The sequence below is a fragment of the Dipodomys spectabilis genome, unplaced genomic scaffold, assembly GCF_019054845.1.
Source record: "Dipodomys spectabilis isolate Male_0828 unplaced genomic scaffold, ASM1905484v1 ptg000504l, whole genome shotgun sequence".
Taxonomy (NCBI): domain Eukaryota; kingdom Metazoa; phylum Chordata; class Mammalia; order Rodentia; family Heteromyidae; genus Dipodomys; species Dipodomys spectabilis.
Window position 1 is genome coordinate 972,110 of NW_024871181.1, and position 19,702 is coordinate 991,811.

General features: G+C 43.2%; 1 protein-coding gene and 1 non-coding gene across 7 annotated transcripts in view; one reads left to right on the plus strand and one right to left on the minus strand.

Moving 5' to 3' along the window:
- Yipf1 (Yip1 domain family member 1) overlaps positions 1-19,702 on the plus strand; it is a 52,293-nt gene that overhangs the window by 18,943 nt on the left and 13,648 nt on the right. For 5 of the 6 annotated variants that reach the window (XR_006145855.1, XM_042669686.1, XM_042669687.1 and 2 more), the window contains exons 4-9: positions 2,682-2,762; positions 3,665-3,752; positions 8,284-8,400; positions 12,469-12,635; positions 12,939-13,121; positions 18,766-18,863. Coding sequence is in view for 5 of the 6 variants with exons in the window: in XM_042669686.1 (XP_042525620.1) it covers positions 2,682-2,762; positions 3,665-3,752; positions 8,284-8,400; positions 12,469-12,635; positions 12,939-13,121; positions 18,766-18,855 (726 nt within the window). In the remaining variant the exon portion in view is untranslated. Of the gene's footprint in view, positions 1-2,681; positions 2,763-3,664; positions 3,753-8,283; positions 8,401-12,468; positions 12,636-12,938; positions 13,122-18,765; positions 18,867-19,702 lie in introns of all 6 variants that reach the window. The other variant, XM_042669684.1, reaches the window with a different exon arrangement.
- LOC122099183 lies at positions 5,732-5,838 on the minus strand. The gene has a single exon (XR_006145860.1). It is a non-coding gene; the product is annotated as a U6 spliceosomal RNA (small nuclear RNA).

Sequence of the window (19,702 nt, forward strand, 5' to 3'; positions counted from 1 at the left end):
GGGTAGAGCACCTGCCTTTAGCAATGGGAGGCCTGAGTCCAAACCACAGTAGAGCCAAAAAGAAAAAAGGGGGGAAAACCACATCAGTAGACTAATAATGTTGAAGGGTAGAGAAAGGCAATTTATTTATTAACAAACTGGCCAGTGTGCTAGAAGAGGGCAGAACCATTTCAGTATGTCTTTGGGCTGCAGACATGAGTTTTAAGTTTAAAAAGAAGGACCGAGGCAGGGGTCAACAAGCATGCATATTATTAATCAGTTCTAGTCTGATTAAAGGTGTAGTTGCCTGGGAAATAGCATGAATTTTATTTTTATTTTATTTTTTGTGTTCATTGGCTGGCACTCTAACACCTGAGCTGTATTTCTGACTCTTCAATTCTTCTCACCAGATATTTACCCAGCAGTCTGGTCCCGTTAGTCTTGCACAGTCCTCAGATGCTATCAGAGAGAGACTCCGATGCAAAATAGAGGCAGAGATGCCAGATTTCCTCCTGCTTTTAATGAACTCAGGGGACTGAGTAGGTTTTTTTTGTTTTGTTTTTTGTTTTTGTCGGTCGTAGGGCTTGAACTCTAAGCCTGGGCGCTGACTCTGAGCTTTTCAGCTCAAGGCTAGCTCCCTACCACTTGAGCCATAGTACTACTTCCAGCCTTTTCTGTTTATGTGGTGCTGAGGAATCGAATCTAAGGCCTCATGCATGCGAGGCAAGCACTCTACCACTGAGCCACCTTCCCAGCCCTGGAATGTTTTTTGTTTGTTTGTTTAAGCAAAACAGTTCCCATGAACCTGTTACCTGTTATAATGTAACCCTAAGCCTGGGTTTCCTGATCTGAAATATGAAAAATAAAGTAGCATTGTGGCCCTCATTGCTGCTACAGTAACTGATATTTATTGATTGTTTAATGGCTGCCAGCCACCATTTAAAGTTGATATTTGTATCATCTCATTTAATCGCCAAAGGACTCTAAACCAGGTATTACTTTTATCCCAATTTTACAGTGAGAAACTTGAGGCACAGAGTTGAAGTCACCTGACAAGATGCACACTGGCAGGAAGTGGCCTGTGCTTTTTGTTGCTAGACCCCATGACCCCTTTAGAGGTGAAGTGTGTTCCTAACTTGTTAAAGTGGTAGACATCAATATACACAGGAGTGGCTGAACATTAGAGTTCTCAACAAAGAAAACCAGTAAAGTGTGGAGAAAAAAAAAATCTTTAGCGAGTTGAAATCTGGCGAGAGAGACCAGTAGGCCTGAGACTCTGGAAAGAGTTGCAACTGAAAGTTTGTCTGCTGCCAATTCCTTCTTGCTTAGGGGGGATGGGTGAGATAGGGTTGGTCTTGTGTATGGGTGAGACCTTCAACTCATTAGCTTAGGTCCCTCCACATTATAGAGCAGTTTTAAGTAAATGGAATTTAAATAATACCCTCACAGAAACATCCAGAAGATTGTTTAACCAACTTCTAGGTACAATAGCCCAGACAAGTTGATGCAAAATGAACATTTGTGGAATAAACAGTGGTACCAATATTTAAGCATTTGTGAATATTTATGAATTTGAAAAATACATAAGGGAAAAAAATCTTAACCTTGAAAGAAATTACATTATCTTCATTTTCTTGGTGAATTGAGAAAAAGTTACTGGTATTTTGTGACAGTGACAGAGTTCCTGGCCTAGCTTATAGAAGTGGGTCCCTTGTCCTGCAGAGCGGCCTGGGCTCTGCTGCACCCTCTGCTTTGTGAATCCTGTTTGCAGCCATGATTCCTGGTGCTGGGCCTGGCTCTGGTGTCATGTCATCAAGGAGAGCTGTGCTATGGCCACAGGCAAGGCCTCCTCTAAGTTAGATTTTTTTTTTTCTGTTTTTGTCCAAGACCAAGACTCTTAGTATCTGATGCTTTTGCTTATTGGCTGGCGCTCTACAACTTGAACTGTACCTCCACCCCCTAGATTTTTTTTTTAATAGAGCAAGTAATATTTTTAGTACTTTAGAGTGAATTAGAACATGAAACTTTTGAAAATTCAGATGACAACAGAAGTGAGGATCTTGAATCTGTTGCCCTGTATATATGGGTGTGTGTCTATTGTAACATTCCTCCACATACTACTAAATCTAATCTTCTCTATTTTTCTTAGGTGATAGAGATCTTTCTAGATCAGGCAACTAAGCCTTGGGAGAGCCTAGTGATTTGTCAAAGCTCACCCAAGTGGAGGAGCTGGAACTTGAAACCTGGTGAAAGTGATTTTAAAACTGAGGTGTACTTCTGTATCAGGCTGGGCATGAAGTGTAGCTGTTGCTGTTGTTCATTGAATGCAGAAATGCCTAGTGGTTTCCCACATTTTGGTTTTTTATCAGATCATCTTCCCCCTGTGTAGCTACAATTAGGAAGTTATTTCTGTGTTGATTTTTTTTTTTTAGTGTGTGTGGGGGCAGGCAGGGGGGGTACCTGGTCCTGGGGCTTGAACTCAGGGCCTTGTCATTGTCCCTGAACTTTTTTGCTCAGGGCCAGCACTCTACCACTTGAGCCACAGCTTCACTTCCAGCTTATTTTTGGTGGTTAATTGTAGATAAGAGTCTCATAGACTTTCATGCTAGGAGCTGGCTTCAGATCTCAGCCTCCTAAGTAGCTAAGATTATAGTCATGAACCACCAGCATCTGACTGATTATGTTTTATTTTATTCTGACAGTTACTTGCTGGCCAGAAGAAAAGCTCTCCCTTCTGGACATTTGAGTACTACCAAACATTCTTTGATGTGGACACGTACCAGGTTTGTAAATTTGTTTCACTCTTCCTTCTATATAATGGAGAATTGTTTCTTCTGTAATTAAGCAGGCAAATCACATAAAAGATTTTTGCACTGGAAGTGGTCTTAGAAGAGTATAGAAATACTATCATAAAAAGCCTAAATAACTGAGCTTTAATTTTGTAGTAGTTGAAGAAAATTTTGGAGAAAAAAAATTAAAAGGGAACTGGAGATGTGGCTTAAAGTGGTAGAGCACTAGTCTTGAGCAGAAAAGTTCAGGGATAGTGCCCAGACTCTGTGACTGACAAAAACAACAACAAAAAACATTGTCCAAAAAGAAATGTACTCATTGCCTGATTTACTTAATGTAATCATTCCGTGTATCACCTTTCATTAATTTTTTTTCCCCCCCAATCCTGGGGCTTGAATTCAGGGCCTGGGAACTGTCCCTGAGCTTTGTTTGCTCAAGGCTAGCACTCCACCACTTGAGCCACAGTGCCACTTCTGGCTTTTTCTGTTTATGTGGTACTGAGGAATTGAACTCAGGGGTTCATGCAGGCTAGGCAAGCACTCTACCACTAAGCTACCTTCCCAGCCCTGTGTATCACCTTTATAATAACAAAAAGATAACTATTAAAGCCGGGCAGCGGTGGCTCACGCGTGTAATCCTAGCTACTCAGAAGGCTGAGATCTGAGGATCACAGTTTAAAGCCAGCCCAGGCAGGAAAGTCCGTGAGACTCTTATCTCCAATAAACCACTAGAAAACCGGAAGTGGCGCTGTAGCTCAAGCGGTAGAGCACTCACCTTGTTGAAGAGCTGAGGGACAGCGCCCAAGCCGAATTCAAGCCCACAACTAACAAAAAAAAAAAAAAAAATTAAAAAATAAATGAAAAACTTAAGAATTTACTGCTTTGTTGTCTTCTAGGTCTTTGACAGAATAAAAGGGTCACTTTTGCCAATACCTGGAAAAAACTTCGTAAGGTTATCTATCCGCAGCAATCCAGATCTCTATGGTACGTGCCATGCCCTTTTGATTCTTTAACCATGTTCTGATTAAGCTTGGGTAAATGTGTGGGCTGCCTGAAAAGCTGGGATCATTGCACTGTTCGGGTAATACATGGTGTTCTTTTGACTCATCTGAGATTTAGTAGCAACTCTTGAGGAGAATTTAGAGGAAATGCAATATGTCTGATATCAATATTTTGTTTAGTTTTGTTTTGTTTTTGACAGAACAGGGTGGAGTTTGAACTCCAGCCCTTGCTCTTGCTAGGTGGGGTTCTACATTTTGAGCTATTCCTCTAGTCTTTTTGGCTCTTATTATTTTGGAGATAGGGTTTGTTTTTACATGCCCAGGCCAACTGAACTAAATTCTTCCATTTCTTCTTCCTGAGTAGCTGGAATGACAGGTTCACACCATCTTGTTTCCCTTTTTATTGGTTGATATGAATTCTTTTTTTTGTTGGTCATGGTACTTGAACTCTGGGCCTGGGCACTGTCCCTAAGCTCTTTAGCTCAAGGCTAGCGCTCTACCACTTTGAACCACAGCTCCACTTCTGGTTTTCTGGTGGTTAATTGGAGATAAGAGTCTCATGGGGGGGCTGGGAAGGTGACTCAGTGGTAGAGCGCTTGCCTTGCATGCATGAGGCCCTGGGTTCGATTCCTCAGCACCACATAAGCAAAAAAGCAAAAAGCCGGAAGTGGCACTGTGGCTCAATTGGTAGAGCGCTAGCCTTGAGCTGAAGAGCTGAGGGACAGCAGCCAGGCCCAGAGTTCAGGCTGCACGACCAGACACACCCCCCCCCCCAAAAAAAAAAAAAAAAAAAAGAGTCTCATGGGGACTTTTCTGCTTAGGCTGGCTTCCAACTGTGATCTTCAGATCTCAGCCTCCTGAGTAGCTAGAATTATAGGTGTGAGCCACCAGCGTCTGGCTGTGAGCTTTTATTTTGATTTTTGTATCTTTTATATGGTAGGCTTGAAAGTCAAAATAATTCTGAGTTTACCCCTTTACTACAGTAGAGAACTTGTAGTCTTGTGAGGAAATAGTTTGTGGAAAGCTGATGGTGGTATCTCTTTGGAGTATCCTTTACACCTTAAAATGCAATGCTTATCTTTGAAAAAGTACTCATCTATTTCTGCTAGACATCTCTCTTCATTATTATTATTCCCCCTTCTTCCCTCTCTCCCTCTCTTTTTTTTTTTTTTGCCAGTTGTGGGGCCTGAACTCTGGGCCTGGGCACTGTCCCTCAGCTCTTCAGCTTAAGGCTAGTGCTCTACCACTTGAGCCACAGTGCCACTTCCAGCTTTTTCTGCTTATGTGGTACTGAGGAATCGAACCTAGAGCCTCATGCATGCAAGGCAAGCACTCTACCACTGAGCCACCTTCTCAACCCACCCCCCCTGCCCCTCTCCATCCTTCTCCTCCCCTTCCCCTCTGGTTTGGATTCAAGGCCTTATTGATCACTTGAGCCATGTCCCCAGCCCACAAAAATTTTCTTAATTAATTTTGTGTTAAGGTACCTGAAATTATTGCAGTGTTGCAAAATATTATTGAAATTGAAAAATGAAATTCATAAAATATATTGAAATTTCTCAGCTTAAAAATTGCACTTTTACTGGGCACGATTATAATTTCAGAAGGCTGAGGTAAGAGGATTGAGATTTTAAGATCATCTTGGGATACACTGAAAGACTTTATCTAAAAAAAAAGTACAACAACAATATATTCTGAAATCGAGCAAACAGGGAAAGAAGTTGGCAAAGCATGGTCGACTTATTCACTTGGGGGAATATTTTATAGTCATTAAGAAGGAAGCTTAACTGGTTGCCAATGGCTCACACCTATAAGCCTAGCTACTCAGGAGACCGAGATCTGAGAATCACAGTTTAAAGCCTGCCTGGGCAGGAAAGTCAATGAAATTTTTTTTTATTAAGGTTTATTCAATTAAAATCAAAGGCCAATTTTTAGGGCTGTTGCTTATTCACTTTGTTTTAGGAAAATATGGAACACTTCACGAATTTGTGTGTCATCCTTGCGCAGGGGCCATGCTAATCTTCTCTGTATCATTCTAATTTTAGTATATGTGCTGCTGAAGTGAGCACGCCAATGAGATTCTTATCTCCCAATTATCCCAGAAAGCTGGAAGTGGCACTATGGCTCAAAGTGGTAGAACACCAGCCTTGAGCAAAAGAGCTCAGGGACAGCACCCAAGCCCTGAGTTTAAGCCCCATCACTGACTCCCCAAAAAAGAAGGAAGCTAATTTTATGGCTAACAATGGTAGAATCTCTAGGCTATTAAAAAGTAAAAATAGAAGGATGCATTCAGGACATGTGCATATACAAACACATGTGCATGCATGCATTTGCTTATAGGTACCCAATATTTCTGGTAGGATTCACCAGAAACTGGTTACAGTGGTGGGCTCTGGGGAGGTGAAATGTAGGTGAAATGCAGAGCTGGGGCATTGAGAGGGTGGAAGCTTGCTTTTCTTTCCTTGTATTCTGTGTGTGTGTGTGTGTGTGTGTGTGTGTGTTTGTGTGTGTGTGTGTGTGTGTGTGTATGTTAGTATGGGGCATTGAGAGGGTGGAAGCTTGCTTTTCTTTCCTTGTATTCTGTGTGTGTGTGTGTGTGTGTATGTTAGTATGGGGCATTGAGAGGGTGGAAGCTTGCTTTTCTTTCCTTGTATTCCGTGTGTGTGTGTGTGTATGTGTGTGTGTGTGTGTGTGTGTGTTAGTATGGGACTCGAACTTAGGGCCTCCATGCTATTTTGAGTTTTTTGCTACTAATTGGTGCTCTACTATTTAAGCCATACTTCTAGTCTTAGTATTTCCTTTTGTAACTTTTTTTTGGGGGGTCCGGTCCTGGGCCTGAACTCTGGACCTGGGCACTGTCCTTCAGCTCTTCAGCTCAAAGCTAGCACTCTACCACTTGAGCCACAGTGCCACTTCCGGCTTTTTTTTTTCCTCCTTATGTGGTGCTGAGGAATCGAACCCAGGGCCTCATGCATGCAAGGCAAGCATTCTGCCACTGAGCCACCTTCCCAGCCCATCCTTTTGTAACTTTTGAACAAGGTATTGCATTCATGGACTGATTTTTTTTTTTTAATTAAAAAAAAAAAGCTTGGGGCTGGGAAGGTGGCTCAGTGGTAGAGTGCTTGCCTTGCATGCATGAGGCCCTGGGTTCGCTTCCTCAGCACCACATAAGCAGAAAAAGCTGGAAGTAGCGCTTTGGCTCAAGTGGTAGGGCACTAGCCTTGAGCTGAAGAGCTGAGGGACAGTGCTCAGGCCCAGAGTTCAGGCCCTATGACCGACAAAAAAAAAAAAAAGCTTACGGACTGGGAAGGTGGCTCAGTGGTAGAATGCTTGCCTTGCATGCATGAGGCCCTGGGTTTGATTCCTCAGCACCACATAAGCAGAAAAAGCCAGAAGTGGTACTGTGACTCAAGTTGTAGAGTGCTATCCTTGAGCTGAAGAGCTGAGGGACAGTGCCCAAGCCCAGAATTCAGGCTCCACAACTAACAACAACAACAACAAAAAAGCTTTAAAAAGTCAGGTGCCAGCTGGGTGCTGGTGGCTTATACCTGTAACCCTAGCTACTCAGGAGACTGAGATCTGAGGATCATGGTTCAAAGCCAGCGCAGGCAGGAAAGTTCCTGAAACTCTTCTCTCCAATAAACCACTTGAGCTCTGTGGCTCAAGTGGTAGAGTGTTAGCCTTGAGCCTTGAGCTGAGGGACAGTGCCCAAGCCAAGAGTACAAGCCCCGAGACCGACAAAACAAGAAAAAGGTCAGGTACAGTAGCTCAAGGCTGGAATCCTAACTACTCAGGAGGCTGAGATCTGAGGATCGTGGTTCAAAGCCAGCCCAGACAGGAAAGTCCATGAGACTCTTATCTCCAATTAGTCACCAGAAAACCGGAAGTGGTGGCTCAAGTGGTAGAGTGCTCGCCTTGAACTGAAGAGCTCAAGGTCAGCGCCAGGCCCAGAGTTCAAGCCCCATGACCAACAGAAAAAACAAAAAGCTCCCACAAATATGTATATCTCTCATGCCACATGCACATACTCACAGAGCCCATGGTGATTATTAGTAGATTAGATCAACATTTGCTTGAAGTATCCCTCTTGCTCTGCTCTTCATATATACTGTGGATGGACCTTCCTGATGTTACTTATTATTCTCTGGCATTAACACTTGGCATTAATAAGGAAAGCAATCTTTGCTTCTTGTGTTCTGATGGAAAGTTTAACAAAATGTCTGTGAATTTATTTTATGATCCTCCAGTTAAGGGAACTATGTATAAATCAATGTCTTTATCCACCTAATTGTAGCAAGTGTTTTGGCCCTTTGAATTCTAATCACCCTAGTCTTCAAGGCAGCTAATTATGGAATTGTGTTTTGATCTTTTAAAAAAGAAAATTCCCATTAAGTAAGTGTTGATTGCATTTCAGATTCATTTTGCTTTGCTTGTCTAAATAGGGAGAGGCTGATAAGAGTCTGAAGGCTAGTGCTTCATTTTCCTGTTTATAAATATTCTGGTTGCTTTTGCAGGCCCTTTTTGGATATGTGCCACGTTGGTCTTTGCCATAGCAATTAGTGGGAATCTTTCCAACTTCTTAATCCATCTGGGAGAGAAGACATACCATTACGTGCCTGAGTTTCAAAAAGGTTGGTGAATAGCTTGACTCATTGTAAATGCTGTCAGTTTCTAACCAGGAAGCCTTTTGCTCCTTGAGCTGTGGGCCTAGTCTGTAGGTGCCGCAGCTCTGCTTCCTGTGTTTTAGAGTTCAGACATACCATTGACTGAATAGTTTACCAGCTTTCTATACAAATCCACATCATATTTTGTTTTCTAACTGTAGAAGACGTATATAATGGACATTTTAACAATTTCAATGGTATAAGTACATTTGCAGTGTTGCTAACTCACAAAGTATTTAAGGAAGCTAGCCCAACAGCAACTGGAATTTATTCTAAAAATGTACCAAATAACTGAAAAGTAGTGTTATGAAGGTCTTCATTATAGTATTGTTTGTATTATGAAAGCCTAGAAATAGTAGGGGCACTGTTCTTCAAGTTGTGGTGGCCCAACTAGCGGAGATGGCCTCTAGCCACTAATTATGAGGCACCTAGAGCAACTTGAGTACCAGAACTTAGGCATACTGGTGCCTGTAATGTTGGCAGCTTTGTAAAGAGAAGTCTGTTCATGGTTAAGTAGAATGGACAATGAAAAATGGTAAATGATCTAGGAGTGGATTTAGAAATGAGGTTTGTATCTAAAAATTTCTTTCTTGTATCAGTTAAGATAAAAAGAAAACAGCTTCTAGGGACTTGAATATGAGAGGAAGCTTGGCTTTGTAAGAGATTGACCATAGCACTTTCCCAAGTTCTGTTTCCCTACCTGCTTGCCTGCTTGGGTAAAAACATGGGCTGCAGGTTTCAACACTGTACTCACTAGCTTCTACAGAGGAGACAGGTTTGTGGCCTCAGGTTCTTCGTAAGAGAAATGGAAATGATAATACTATATGGTAGAGCTACTATAAGAATAAAGAGCAAGCTGGGCACCAGTGGCTCATGCCTGTAATACTAGCTACACTGAAGGCTGAGATTTGAGGATCACAATTTGAAACCAGCCTGGGCAGGAAAGTCTGTGAGACTCTTATCTCCAGTTAACCAGAAGTGGAGCTGTGGCTCAAAGTGGTAGAGCATTAGCCTTGAGTGAAAAAAATCAGGGACAGCACCCAAGCCCTGAGTTCAAACCATGACTGAAAAAGAAGAAAAAAAGAATAAAGAGCCAGGCAGGCACTAGTGGCTCATGCCTGTAATCCTAGCTACTCAGGAGGCTGAGATCTGAGGATCATGATTCAAGCCAGCCTGGACAGGAAAGTCTATGAGATTCTTTTTTTTTTTGGTCCGGTTGTGGGGCCTGAACTCTGGGCCTGGGTACTGTCCCTCAGCTCTTCAGCTCACGGCTAGTGCTCTACCACTTGAGCCATAGCACCACTTCCGGCTTTTTTCTTTTTGCTTATGTGGTGCTGAGGCTCTTCAGCTCAAGGCAAGTGCTCTACCACTGAGCCACCTTCCCAGCCTATCTATGAGATTCTTATCTCCAATTAGCCAGCAAAAAATCTGGAAGAAGGAGATGTGGTTCAAGTGGTAGAACACCAGCCTTGAGCCAAAAAGCTCAGGGACAGTGCCCTGGCCCAGAGTTTAAGATCCAGAATCAGCATACACACACGCATCCGCACGTGTGCGTGCATGCGCGCGTGTGCGTGCGCGCGCGCACACACACACACACACACACACACACACACACACACACACACACACACACACACACACCATACAAAAGAATAAAGAGCTGAAGACTAGAGGTATGGTGCAAGTGGTAGAGCACCTGCATAGCAAGCTCCAAGCCCTGAGTTCTAATCCCAGGAATGTCACAAAAAAGAAAATAAATGAAAACAAAATGGATATATGTAAGATGTTAGACTAGTGATTTTTATACAATTTTTCCAATGTTTATTATTGCCATATATGTGTATACATACCTGTCTATAGGAACATATTTAAGTGTTTGAGAGAGTATACATGAACCTACAGTGAATTGTTTCTTTTCCTCCTTTTTAGTGTGTGTGTGTGTGTGTGTGTGTGTGTGTGTGTGTGTGTGTGTGTTTAGTTCTGGTGCTTTATTGGATTTCCCTGCCCAGGCTGGCTTTGAACTGTGATCCTCAGATCTCAGCCTCCTGAGTAGCTAGATTATAGGCATGAGCCATTGGCACCTGGCCCTTCTTTCTTCTTTACTAAAATGAAAATATAGATTTCATGAAACAATATATCAACGTTAGTTAATAATAATAAAAAAGCGAATTATTTTTTGTTGGTTATGGGGCTTGAACTCAGGCAGGGCCTGGACTCTGTCCCTGAGCCTCTCTGTTTATGTGGTAGCAAGGAATCAAACCCAAAGCTTCATGCATTCCACTTTATCACTAAGCCACATTCCCAACCCTAAAAAGCTAAATCTTAAGTATTTATTCTTTATCAATCACCACTCTATTAGAATGGTTATTGCCTATTTTAACTTAGTTCTTCTAACAGTCTTTTTTTGCATTCTGGTAATGGAACTCAAGACCTTATACATGCTAGGCAAGTGCTCTAATAATCTTGTGAGGTAATTTTATTCCCATTTTGCAGATAGGTAAGTAGTAGGAATATTAAGTAGCTCACTATCCAGAGATGGTTTGCCTGGGGTTAGAACCCAGGGCATCTGTACAAAGTCTCTGCCATTTGAGACTACAATACCGTGACTGTCAGTAAAGCAGTGAGTATATTGCCTGATGCCCAGCAGTGATCAATGACTGTAGCTACAGCCAGAGTAGAATTTCCTTCTCCTTCCCTTCATTGTCTAAGAAAAAGGTATGATGTCAATGAAATTGTATCTGGCTTAAGGAGGGAGTGCCAAATGTTTTGGACACTGACAGTTTTAACAAGAGTCTGACTAACTGCCACGAGGCTTTGCCAAGATGTGTTAAATGAGTTCCCTACTAGTTTTCCCATAGGAGAAGCAGATGCCATGGCTTAGCCAAGTATAATTTATTTATTTCTTTATTTATTGTCATGAGTTTTGAACTCTGGGCCTGGGCACTGTCCCTGAGCTCTTCAGCTCAAGGCTATCGCTCTACCACTTGAGCCACAGCACCACTTCAAGTTTTCTGGTGGTTAATTGTATATAATTCCTACCCGGGCTGGCTTTGAACCGTGATCCTCAGATCTCAGCCTCCTGAGTAGCTAGGATTACAGGCATGAGCCACCAGCGCCTGGCTTTGTTTATTTTTATATTTTATTTTGCAGTACAGGGAGTCAAACTCAGGACTTTCTTTATGTGTAGGAGGCAATCACTGTACCACTGAGCTACATCCCAACTCTTTGCCAGGCTTTGTGATGGTCACTCCAGAATCAAGAAGACTTCAAATTGTTCTCTAGGGCAAGTTCTATAGGGCATGATACTACAAGAGGAGGAGGTAAAAAGCAGGAAGAGAAGAAGAAAGAAGAGGAGGTAGAGAAGGAAGAGGAGGAGGAAGAGAAGAAGGAAAAGGAGGAGTAAGAGGAGGAAGGCCTTACAGAGCAAGGGAAGACTGGATTCTGAGGAGCTTTTAACAAGCAGTTCCATTACCAAGGCAGAGTTATTTATGTAAGGAAGAAAGTGAAACTGGAGAATATTTCAAGCAATCCATCAATGTGCTGAAACTCTGTATTTCAGAAGCAGAAAGATCTCTAAATGACATGCAGGGCAAGTTAATCTGTACCCAGGGCATTTTAATAAATTTGCTAAAGAAATCAGTGTCAGCTCTTGTTTTGCTAGGGAGGAGGATGTGTTCTTCCAAGGGGATAGTTGGCTTTTATTTGATTGAAATGTTCAGTATATTTAAATCTTACAGTATGATGTTCTCAAATATTTTAGTTATTCAATAATATTGTTACTAAATGAATATAAAAGTTCTAAAGGAAACTACAAGGACAGATGCTAAAGATTCATTCATTTGGCAAACATTTATAAAACACCTACCATGTTCCAAGGGCTGTGTCAGGCCCAAAGAATACAGCCCAGGAAGACATGGGCCCACTATCCATTGAAGTAGATTGACTTGTAGGAAGTAAGGACAGTCTAAAGTATGGGAAGTGCTCTGACAGTGGCTTAAAGACATGATGCAGGTGATACTGTCTTGTTGTCCACAGTATCCATAGCAGCTACCATCATCTATGCCTATGCCTGGCTTGTTCCTCTGGCTCTCTGGGGTTTCCTCATGTGGAGAAACAGCAAAGTCATGAACATTGTTTCCTATTCATTTCTGGAGATTGTGTGCGTCTATGGCTATTCACTCTTCATTTATATCCCTACAGCAGTAAGTATGGCACTGTGGAGCAGACTCTGAGTGATGCTCTGGTCTTGGTTAACACTTCAGCCAGGAATTCCACCAAACATTGTTATTTCCAGTTTAACATTCATCTGCTCCCCTTTGAGTTTCAAGGGCAGCATGAAGAGGAGTGGGGGGTGGGAGTGAACCCTTAGTTAGGATAACATTGCCTCAGTCAGCATGGTGGTGGGTATTCCGAAAACCAGCTGGCATCAGCCCAGCTGATTGGGTTACATGCCTGGAATGAACAAATGCATCCAAAGACTGTCTCCTTTCCTTCTCTTCTTTCAGATACTGTGGATCATCCCCCAGAAAGCTGTTCGTTGGATTCTAGTCATGGTTGCCCTGGGCATCTCAGGATCTGTCTTGGCTATGACATTTTGGCCAGCTGTTCGTGAAGATAACCGACGTATTGCGTTGGCCACGATTGTGACAATTGTATTGCTTCATATGCTTCTTTCTGTGGGCTGCTTGGTATGGTCTCATTCCTATATACTTTTGGTGTGTTTTAACACTAAAGTGTTAGGTACAATGGTTCCTTTAAAACTGACTTCATGAACTAAACACCATTTTGACTCTCCTATAGGAAAAGTAAATAGTTTTGAGAATTTAATTGTAGCCTCTGACTTTGCCTAGTTTTTGTAATCTAGTTAAGATATAATGTCTAGCCAGGGCAAGTATGGGTAGATATGTACCACTCTATAGGATTGGGAAGAAGGAAGAATGTTGAGATTCTGCCTCTGAATGCCCTGTTGGTTTTCTGCATATGCCTAGAAGATTTTTTTTTCCTGTTGGCTGTGGGGCTTGAACTCAGGGCCTGGCCACTGACCCTGAGCCTCTTTGTGCTCAAGGCTAGCTCACTACCACTTAAGCTATAGCACCACTTCTGGCTTTTTCTGAGTAGTTTATTGGAGATAAGAGTCTCCTGGAGACTGGGCTGGATTCAAACTGAGATCCTCAGGTCTCAGCCTCCCTAGTAGCTAGGATTATAGGTATGAGCCACCAGTGCCCAGCTGATTTTTTTTAAACATATGCTATACTAAGGCTTGAGCTCAAGACCTGGGTGCTGTCCCTTAGCTTTTTTTTCTGCTTAAGCCACATATCCACTTCTGAGATTTTAGTGATTAATTAGAGATAAGAGTCTCACAAACTCTCCTTCCTAGGCTGACTTTGAACTGGATCCTCAGATGCCAGCCTTCAGAGTAGCTGTGATTATAGGTGTGAGCCATCAGCACCAGACTTACCTAGGAAGATGATGGACAACATTAAAGTACGTTTGAAGCTGGGCACCAGTGGCTCTAGCCACTATCTACTCTGGAGGCTACTCTTGGAACAGAGCATCCAAGTTTGATGCCAGCCAGGACAGGAAAATCCTTGACTCATCTCCAGTCAACTCCAGAACACCGGAGGTGGTACTGTGGCTCAAAGTGGGTGGAGTACTAGTCTTGACAGTACCCAGTCCCTGAGTTCAAGCCCTGTAACTGACAAAAAAAAAAAAGTAGGTTTCAGTCCTGTGTCTAGGAAGAACATGTCAGGCAGGCTGGTTCTGTTACTCTCTGGCTAGGAACTTGGCTATGTTCTATACTTCTCTGAATCTTCTTCATCTATAATGTGAGTCTATTATTTCCCACCAGTGGGTTGTTCTGAAGATCAAACAAAATAATACATAGGATGCATTTAACATAGAACTTGTCCTATAAATGCCCATAAACTAGGCCCCTTTCCTTTGATCCTAAGGCAATATGCTTGATCTTTGAAATGCTGTCTGTGAATAATATCCTTTTCATTGTAACTAACTTGCTCATGGTACTGCCTCTAACTGGCACCTTCTTGTCTCTTACATACTTTTTCCAAAGCATACCTGGCCAGGAGATTGATGACTCAAAATCAGGAAGGAAATACATTGTTTTCAGCTCTATAAAAGCTAGGAGCAGGGTAGATTGGTTCGTGGAGCAAAGAAGTATAGTATCTATTTCATAAGCCAAGTTCTGGTGACTCACACCTGTAATCCTACCTACTCAGGAGACTGAGATATGAGGATTACAGTTCGAAGCCAGCCCAGGCAGAAAAATCTGTGTGAGATTTTTTTTTTCGATTGGTTGTGGGGTTTGAACTCAGGGACTGGGCATTGTTCCTGAGCTCTATTTCTCAAGACTAGCACTCTACCACTTTGAGTTTTTGAGTGGTTAATTGGAGATAAGGTTCTCACAGGGACTTTTCTCCCTAGGCTGGTTTTGAACCATGATTCTCAGATCTCAGCCTTCTGAGTGCTAGGATTACAGGTGTGAGCCACCAGCGCCCAGCTCTGTGATACTCTTATTTCCAATTAGCCAGTAAAAAGCTAGAATTGGAGCTGTGGCGCAAGTGGTAGAGCCTTGAGTGGAAAAAATAGTGAGTGCACAGTCCCTGAGTTCAAGTCTTAGTACTGGCACATACACATACACACGTGTGTGCATATATGCACATGTATACACACAATAATCTATTTCACGTGGAACTGATGGCAGGATTTTTTATGTTCTATGCCACTTATTCTTCTTCTGGGGTAAATGGCACTAAAGCTAGATTTCCCTGCTTGTTCTACTGCCCAAAATTTTCAGGAATGAAGGTTGGGGGCATGACTTGGGTGGTAGAGCATCTGTCTAGCAAGCAAGAGCGCTTGAGTTCAAACCTGAGAGTTTCCAGAAAAGAAAAAAAAATGGTCTTCTGGAAGAGAGAATAGTTACAAAGAAGACAGAGTTTTGGACAGGGAGGTGCTTAGCATTGTGATCTGAGGCAACTTAACTCAGAATTTTGGTTTCCTCACCTGTCAGAGATTCCCGGGCTTTTGTGGAGCTCTTCATGTACTGCAAAGGTTGTTCAAATGGAAAGCAGTTAGGAAAGTGGCCCTACTGCACATTATTCTTTAGTGCCCCAGTAGGAGTGGCCCGGGATCCCATGGTTTGAACCTGGATTAAAGCTCAAATCTCCCTGCTGTACCACAGTACCCTTTCATTGATGCCTTTCTCGTGAGATTCCCCCCTAATTGTTCTGCTCATACTTGGCTGAGAACTTGATGGAGAGGAGGAAGCAGAAGGGCATCACTCTGCTCAGCTCTGTGACAGTCATGGAGCAGGGTAGATTGGACTGTGGGTAGGAAGGCATTGCTGACAGTAGGGGAAGATATCATTTTCTCCTCTTTGAAGAGAAACCATCGCATTATCAGGTGTTGAGCCAGCCCTCTCTGCCCTTCAGGCTGTGCTTCGGTCATTTCCCTTCTCTAGACTCCTACCTCCTCCCTTAGAAAAAGGATCTGGGCTAGCATACCACAGTGACATCTCTGTTGTTGGAGGATCAAATGATGTTTGCAACATGAAAAGTATAACAAGTCATGTAAAGAGAAGACATTTTTATTCTTGGAAGGCAGGGCCAGGAGTCAGCAGGAGAGTCACTTGAGCTGAGGAGCACCCGCTGAACCAGACAGGTTGGCTTTCTCTTACTCCCCTGGGAAGCACGGGTGTGTGTGTGTGTGTGTGTGTGTGTGTGTGTGTGTGTGTGTGTGTGTGTGTGTGTGTGTGTGTGTGTGTGTGTGTGTGTGTGTGTGTGTGTGTGTGTGTGTGTGTGTGTGTGTGTGTGTGTGTGTGTGTGTGCTCTTACTCCCCTGGGAAGCACGGGTTGGTATGTGTGTGTGTGTGTGTGTGTTTGCCTTGGTGCAGTGAAGCATATGACAGCCCACACGTGGGAAGGCCCCTTGGAGAATACACATGTAAGTGATCCCTAAGTTTGTACTAAACACACCTGGCAGAGGTAGCTCGGAAGATCCCAGAGGGGATGTCCTTGGCTGACATGTCAAGAGATGTACAAGCCTGTGTTTGTTTACTACTGCCAATAGGGAGGCTCACTCCTAGAGAGGCCTCCACAGAGCCTCGGACTGGGCTGGACTTGGACTCTGTTGAGCATGGAAAAGTCTAGACTGGAAGTGGGCACAACTGGATTGGAATCCAACTCAGGCACAGTTACATAGTTTTGGAAAATCGGGTTGAGGCTCAGCTTTCTCTCCAAAGTGGGGATCAAAATGCCTGTTTCTGAGCTGATAAATATGTACTTGATGTACAGTAGGTATTTCCCAAATGATAGCTGAGGTTTTTATGCATTCATAAGTCACAGAACTAAAGCTTGTTCAAGAAACACTTAATAATCATGTTTTCCAATCCTTACATTTTACACATGGGAAAACTCAGGCTTCTAGGGGTGGAGGGCCTTGTCCAAAGTTACAATGTGTGTCAGCCAGATGGGAGCCTGGGCCTTGTGGCTCATTCCTTCTGAACAGGCTTCCTCCAGTAACCTGGAAAAGCTGAAGCATAGGTCTCTCTGACTCATTGATCCCAGAGAAAACTGAGGGAGCCCTGGGTAGTGTGGACACTGCGGCCTCTGTTCATACCACCTACTTTGGAGTTCTGCTCTTCCTCTGCCCCAGAGAATCACTGCCAGGAAGGATTTATGGAGTAGTGACTGGTAGGATTGCTCTGGGAATGTGACAAATGGGAGGACTGCACAAAAAGGCATCAGCAAGAAAGTTTTAAAAAAAGATTACTGAGTTAGAAATATGCTAGAAGCCCCAGCATGTCATGTTGGTGCCCCCTTCTGGTTGAAAGCAAGCAGAGCTGGTAAAAATGCTTCTTGGTTTCTTGGCTTTTCGCTTTCCTGAAATATTAATGCCAAGGGAAGTCAGGAGCATTCAATGGTCTTGGATACAGTAACAGACTCACCGTTTCTTTTGAAGAACCAGTGTTCAAGGCTAGTGAGATTGCGTGTTTTCCTGGCCGATGTTAGGATTGATTCTCAGGACTCAAGGCAGAAAGGAAGATCCTCCTTGTTATCTTCCTTTCCACTTCCTTCTGACTTTTGACAGTTTAATTGTAGATGTTGAGCAGAGTCAGTTATCAAACCTTTCATTTCCAAACTAAAGAATTAAGAGATGAGGGGCTGGGAAGGTGGCTCAGTGGTAGAGCACTTGCCTTGCATGCTCGAGGCCCTGGGTTCGATTCCTCAGCACCACATAAGTAAAAAAAAGCCGGAAGTGGCGCTGTGGCTCAAGTGGTAGAGCGCTAGCCTTGAGCTGAAGAGCTGAGGGACAGCGCCCAGGCCCAGAGTTCAGGCCCCACGACCGGACCCCCAAAAAAAAAAAAAAAAAGAATTAAGAGATGAAGCTCTTTTTAAGATATTTGAACCAACTAGCTAGTTTAGCAGCTGTCTGTCATAGCTCAGCTTGCTAAGAACTAATAGTTTATATAGTGTGCCAGGTCCTGTGAAAGATCCTACTGACACAAAGACAGAGGTAGAGACCATCTCTGTGCTAGTACTGGGGCTTTAACTCAGGGCCTGGTGCTGAAAATCCTTTTCACTGAAAGCTGGTGCTCTACTACTTGAGCCATAGCTCCACTTTCATAGAGATAAGCCTGTGTGTAATGTAGTAATTACAGTATGCCTTTTGGAGTCAGATGGACCTAGCTTGGAGTCCTGGTTCTACCACTCATATATCATATGCCTGGATCCAAGAGACTTGAGTTTCTCAAAGTATCTGTTTGCTCATCTGTCAAATGAAAATAATTGTAACAACATCAGGGTTGTTAGGAAGATTTAAGTCTTGTAACATAGTAAGTGCTCAATAAGTGGAAGCTAAGTTTAAGGTTACTCACAGCCAGGTGTTGGTGGCTTATGTCTGTAATCTCAGGAGGCTGATTAAGGATCATGGTTTGAAGTCATACCAGGCAGGAAAGTCTATGAGACTCTTTCTCCCATTAATCACCAAAAAGCCAACAGTGGAGAGCTGTGGCTCAAAGTGGTAGAGTGCTAGCCTTGAGCACAAAAACCTGAGGGACAGTGCCTAGGCCCTGAGTTCAAGCCCCAGGACTTGCATTGCCACCTCCACTCCCCTGCCCTCCCAAAAAAAGGTTACTCACAGATTGAGTTAGCAAGGCAGACATAGACAGAGATGACTACAGTTCAGCATGATGCCAACCATGGTAGCAGGAGGCAGGGACCATGAGAGCCCAGAAATACTGTTATTATTGAGCCTAGAAGGACCCTCAACTGGATTGTTGCTTTCTGACACTCTCATTGGTCTCTCTTCCTACAGGCATACTTTTTTGATGCACCAGAGATGGACCATCTCCCCACAACTATAGCTACTCCAAACCAAACAGCTGCAGCAGCCAAGTCCAGCTAAGGAGAAAAGTAAGAGATAATATTTTTATTTTGTGGAGTGGTATTTTAATAATCAAAACAAAACATTGCAGGAAAGTCCATGAGACTCTCATCTTCAATTAACCACCCAAAAGCTGGAAGTGGAGCTGTGGCTCAGGTGGTAGAGTACCCAGGTCCTGAGTTCAAGCTCCAGGACCAAACACATGCACACGTGTGCATGTGCATGTGCACACACATACACATGTACATACAAAACCAGACCATTCTTTGTGTACAATTTTGTAGTAGGATATGAGTGTGCATGTTTAGGACTGTGTATGTATCCTTGTTGAAAGTTTCCATTTGAAATCTATCTCTTAGATTCTGCTGAAGGTGGATCTCTGCGTTCATCCCAGCAGCCCCCTCCTAAACCTCATGTACCCTTTCTAGCAGCATAGTATGGATTTGTTCCATCACATAACAGTTCTGGTAGTCTTTCTGACTTCTTAGGCAGGCTGCTTCAGAGCCTGAGTTGACCCCTGTTGGTTTACTCCTAAAGTTCTCCAAAGGCTATGCATGTTCAGGGCCTCTGAGGTAATTCTACCATTAATGGTTAGTTCAGTGGGAGTTAGTATAGGAAAAAGATGTAATTTAATGGCTCCTTCCTTGCTATCCCATTCCCATTCTGTATCAAGGCTGCAGTCATACTGAACTTTTTGGTTGTCTGTCCTGTGCTTGACACCTAGCCCAGAGCCTTGTATATACTGCATGAGTACTTTAACACTGAGCTGTGCCTCCAGCCCCACACTGAACTTTTATCATTGCTTCAATATATCATGTCCGCACGTGCAGTTCCATTTGTCTGAAGTGTTTCTTTCTTCCAGCCCTTC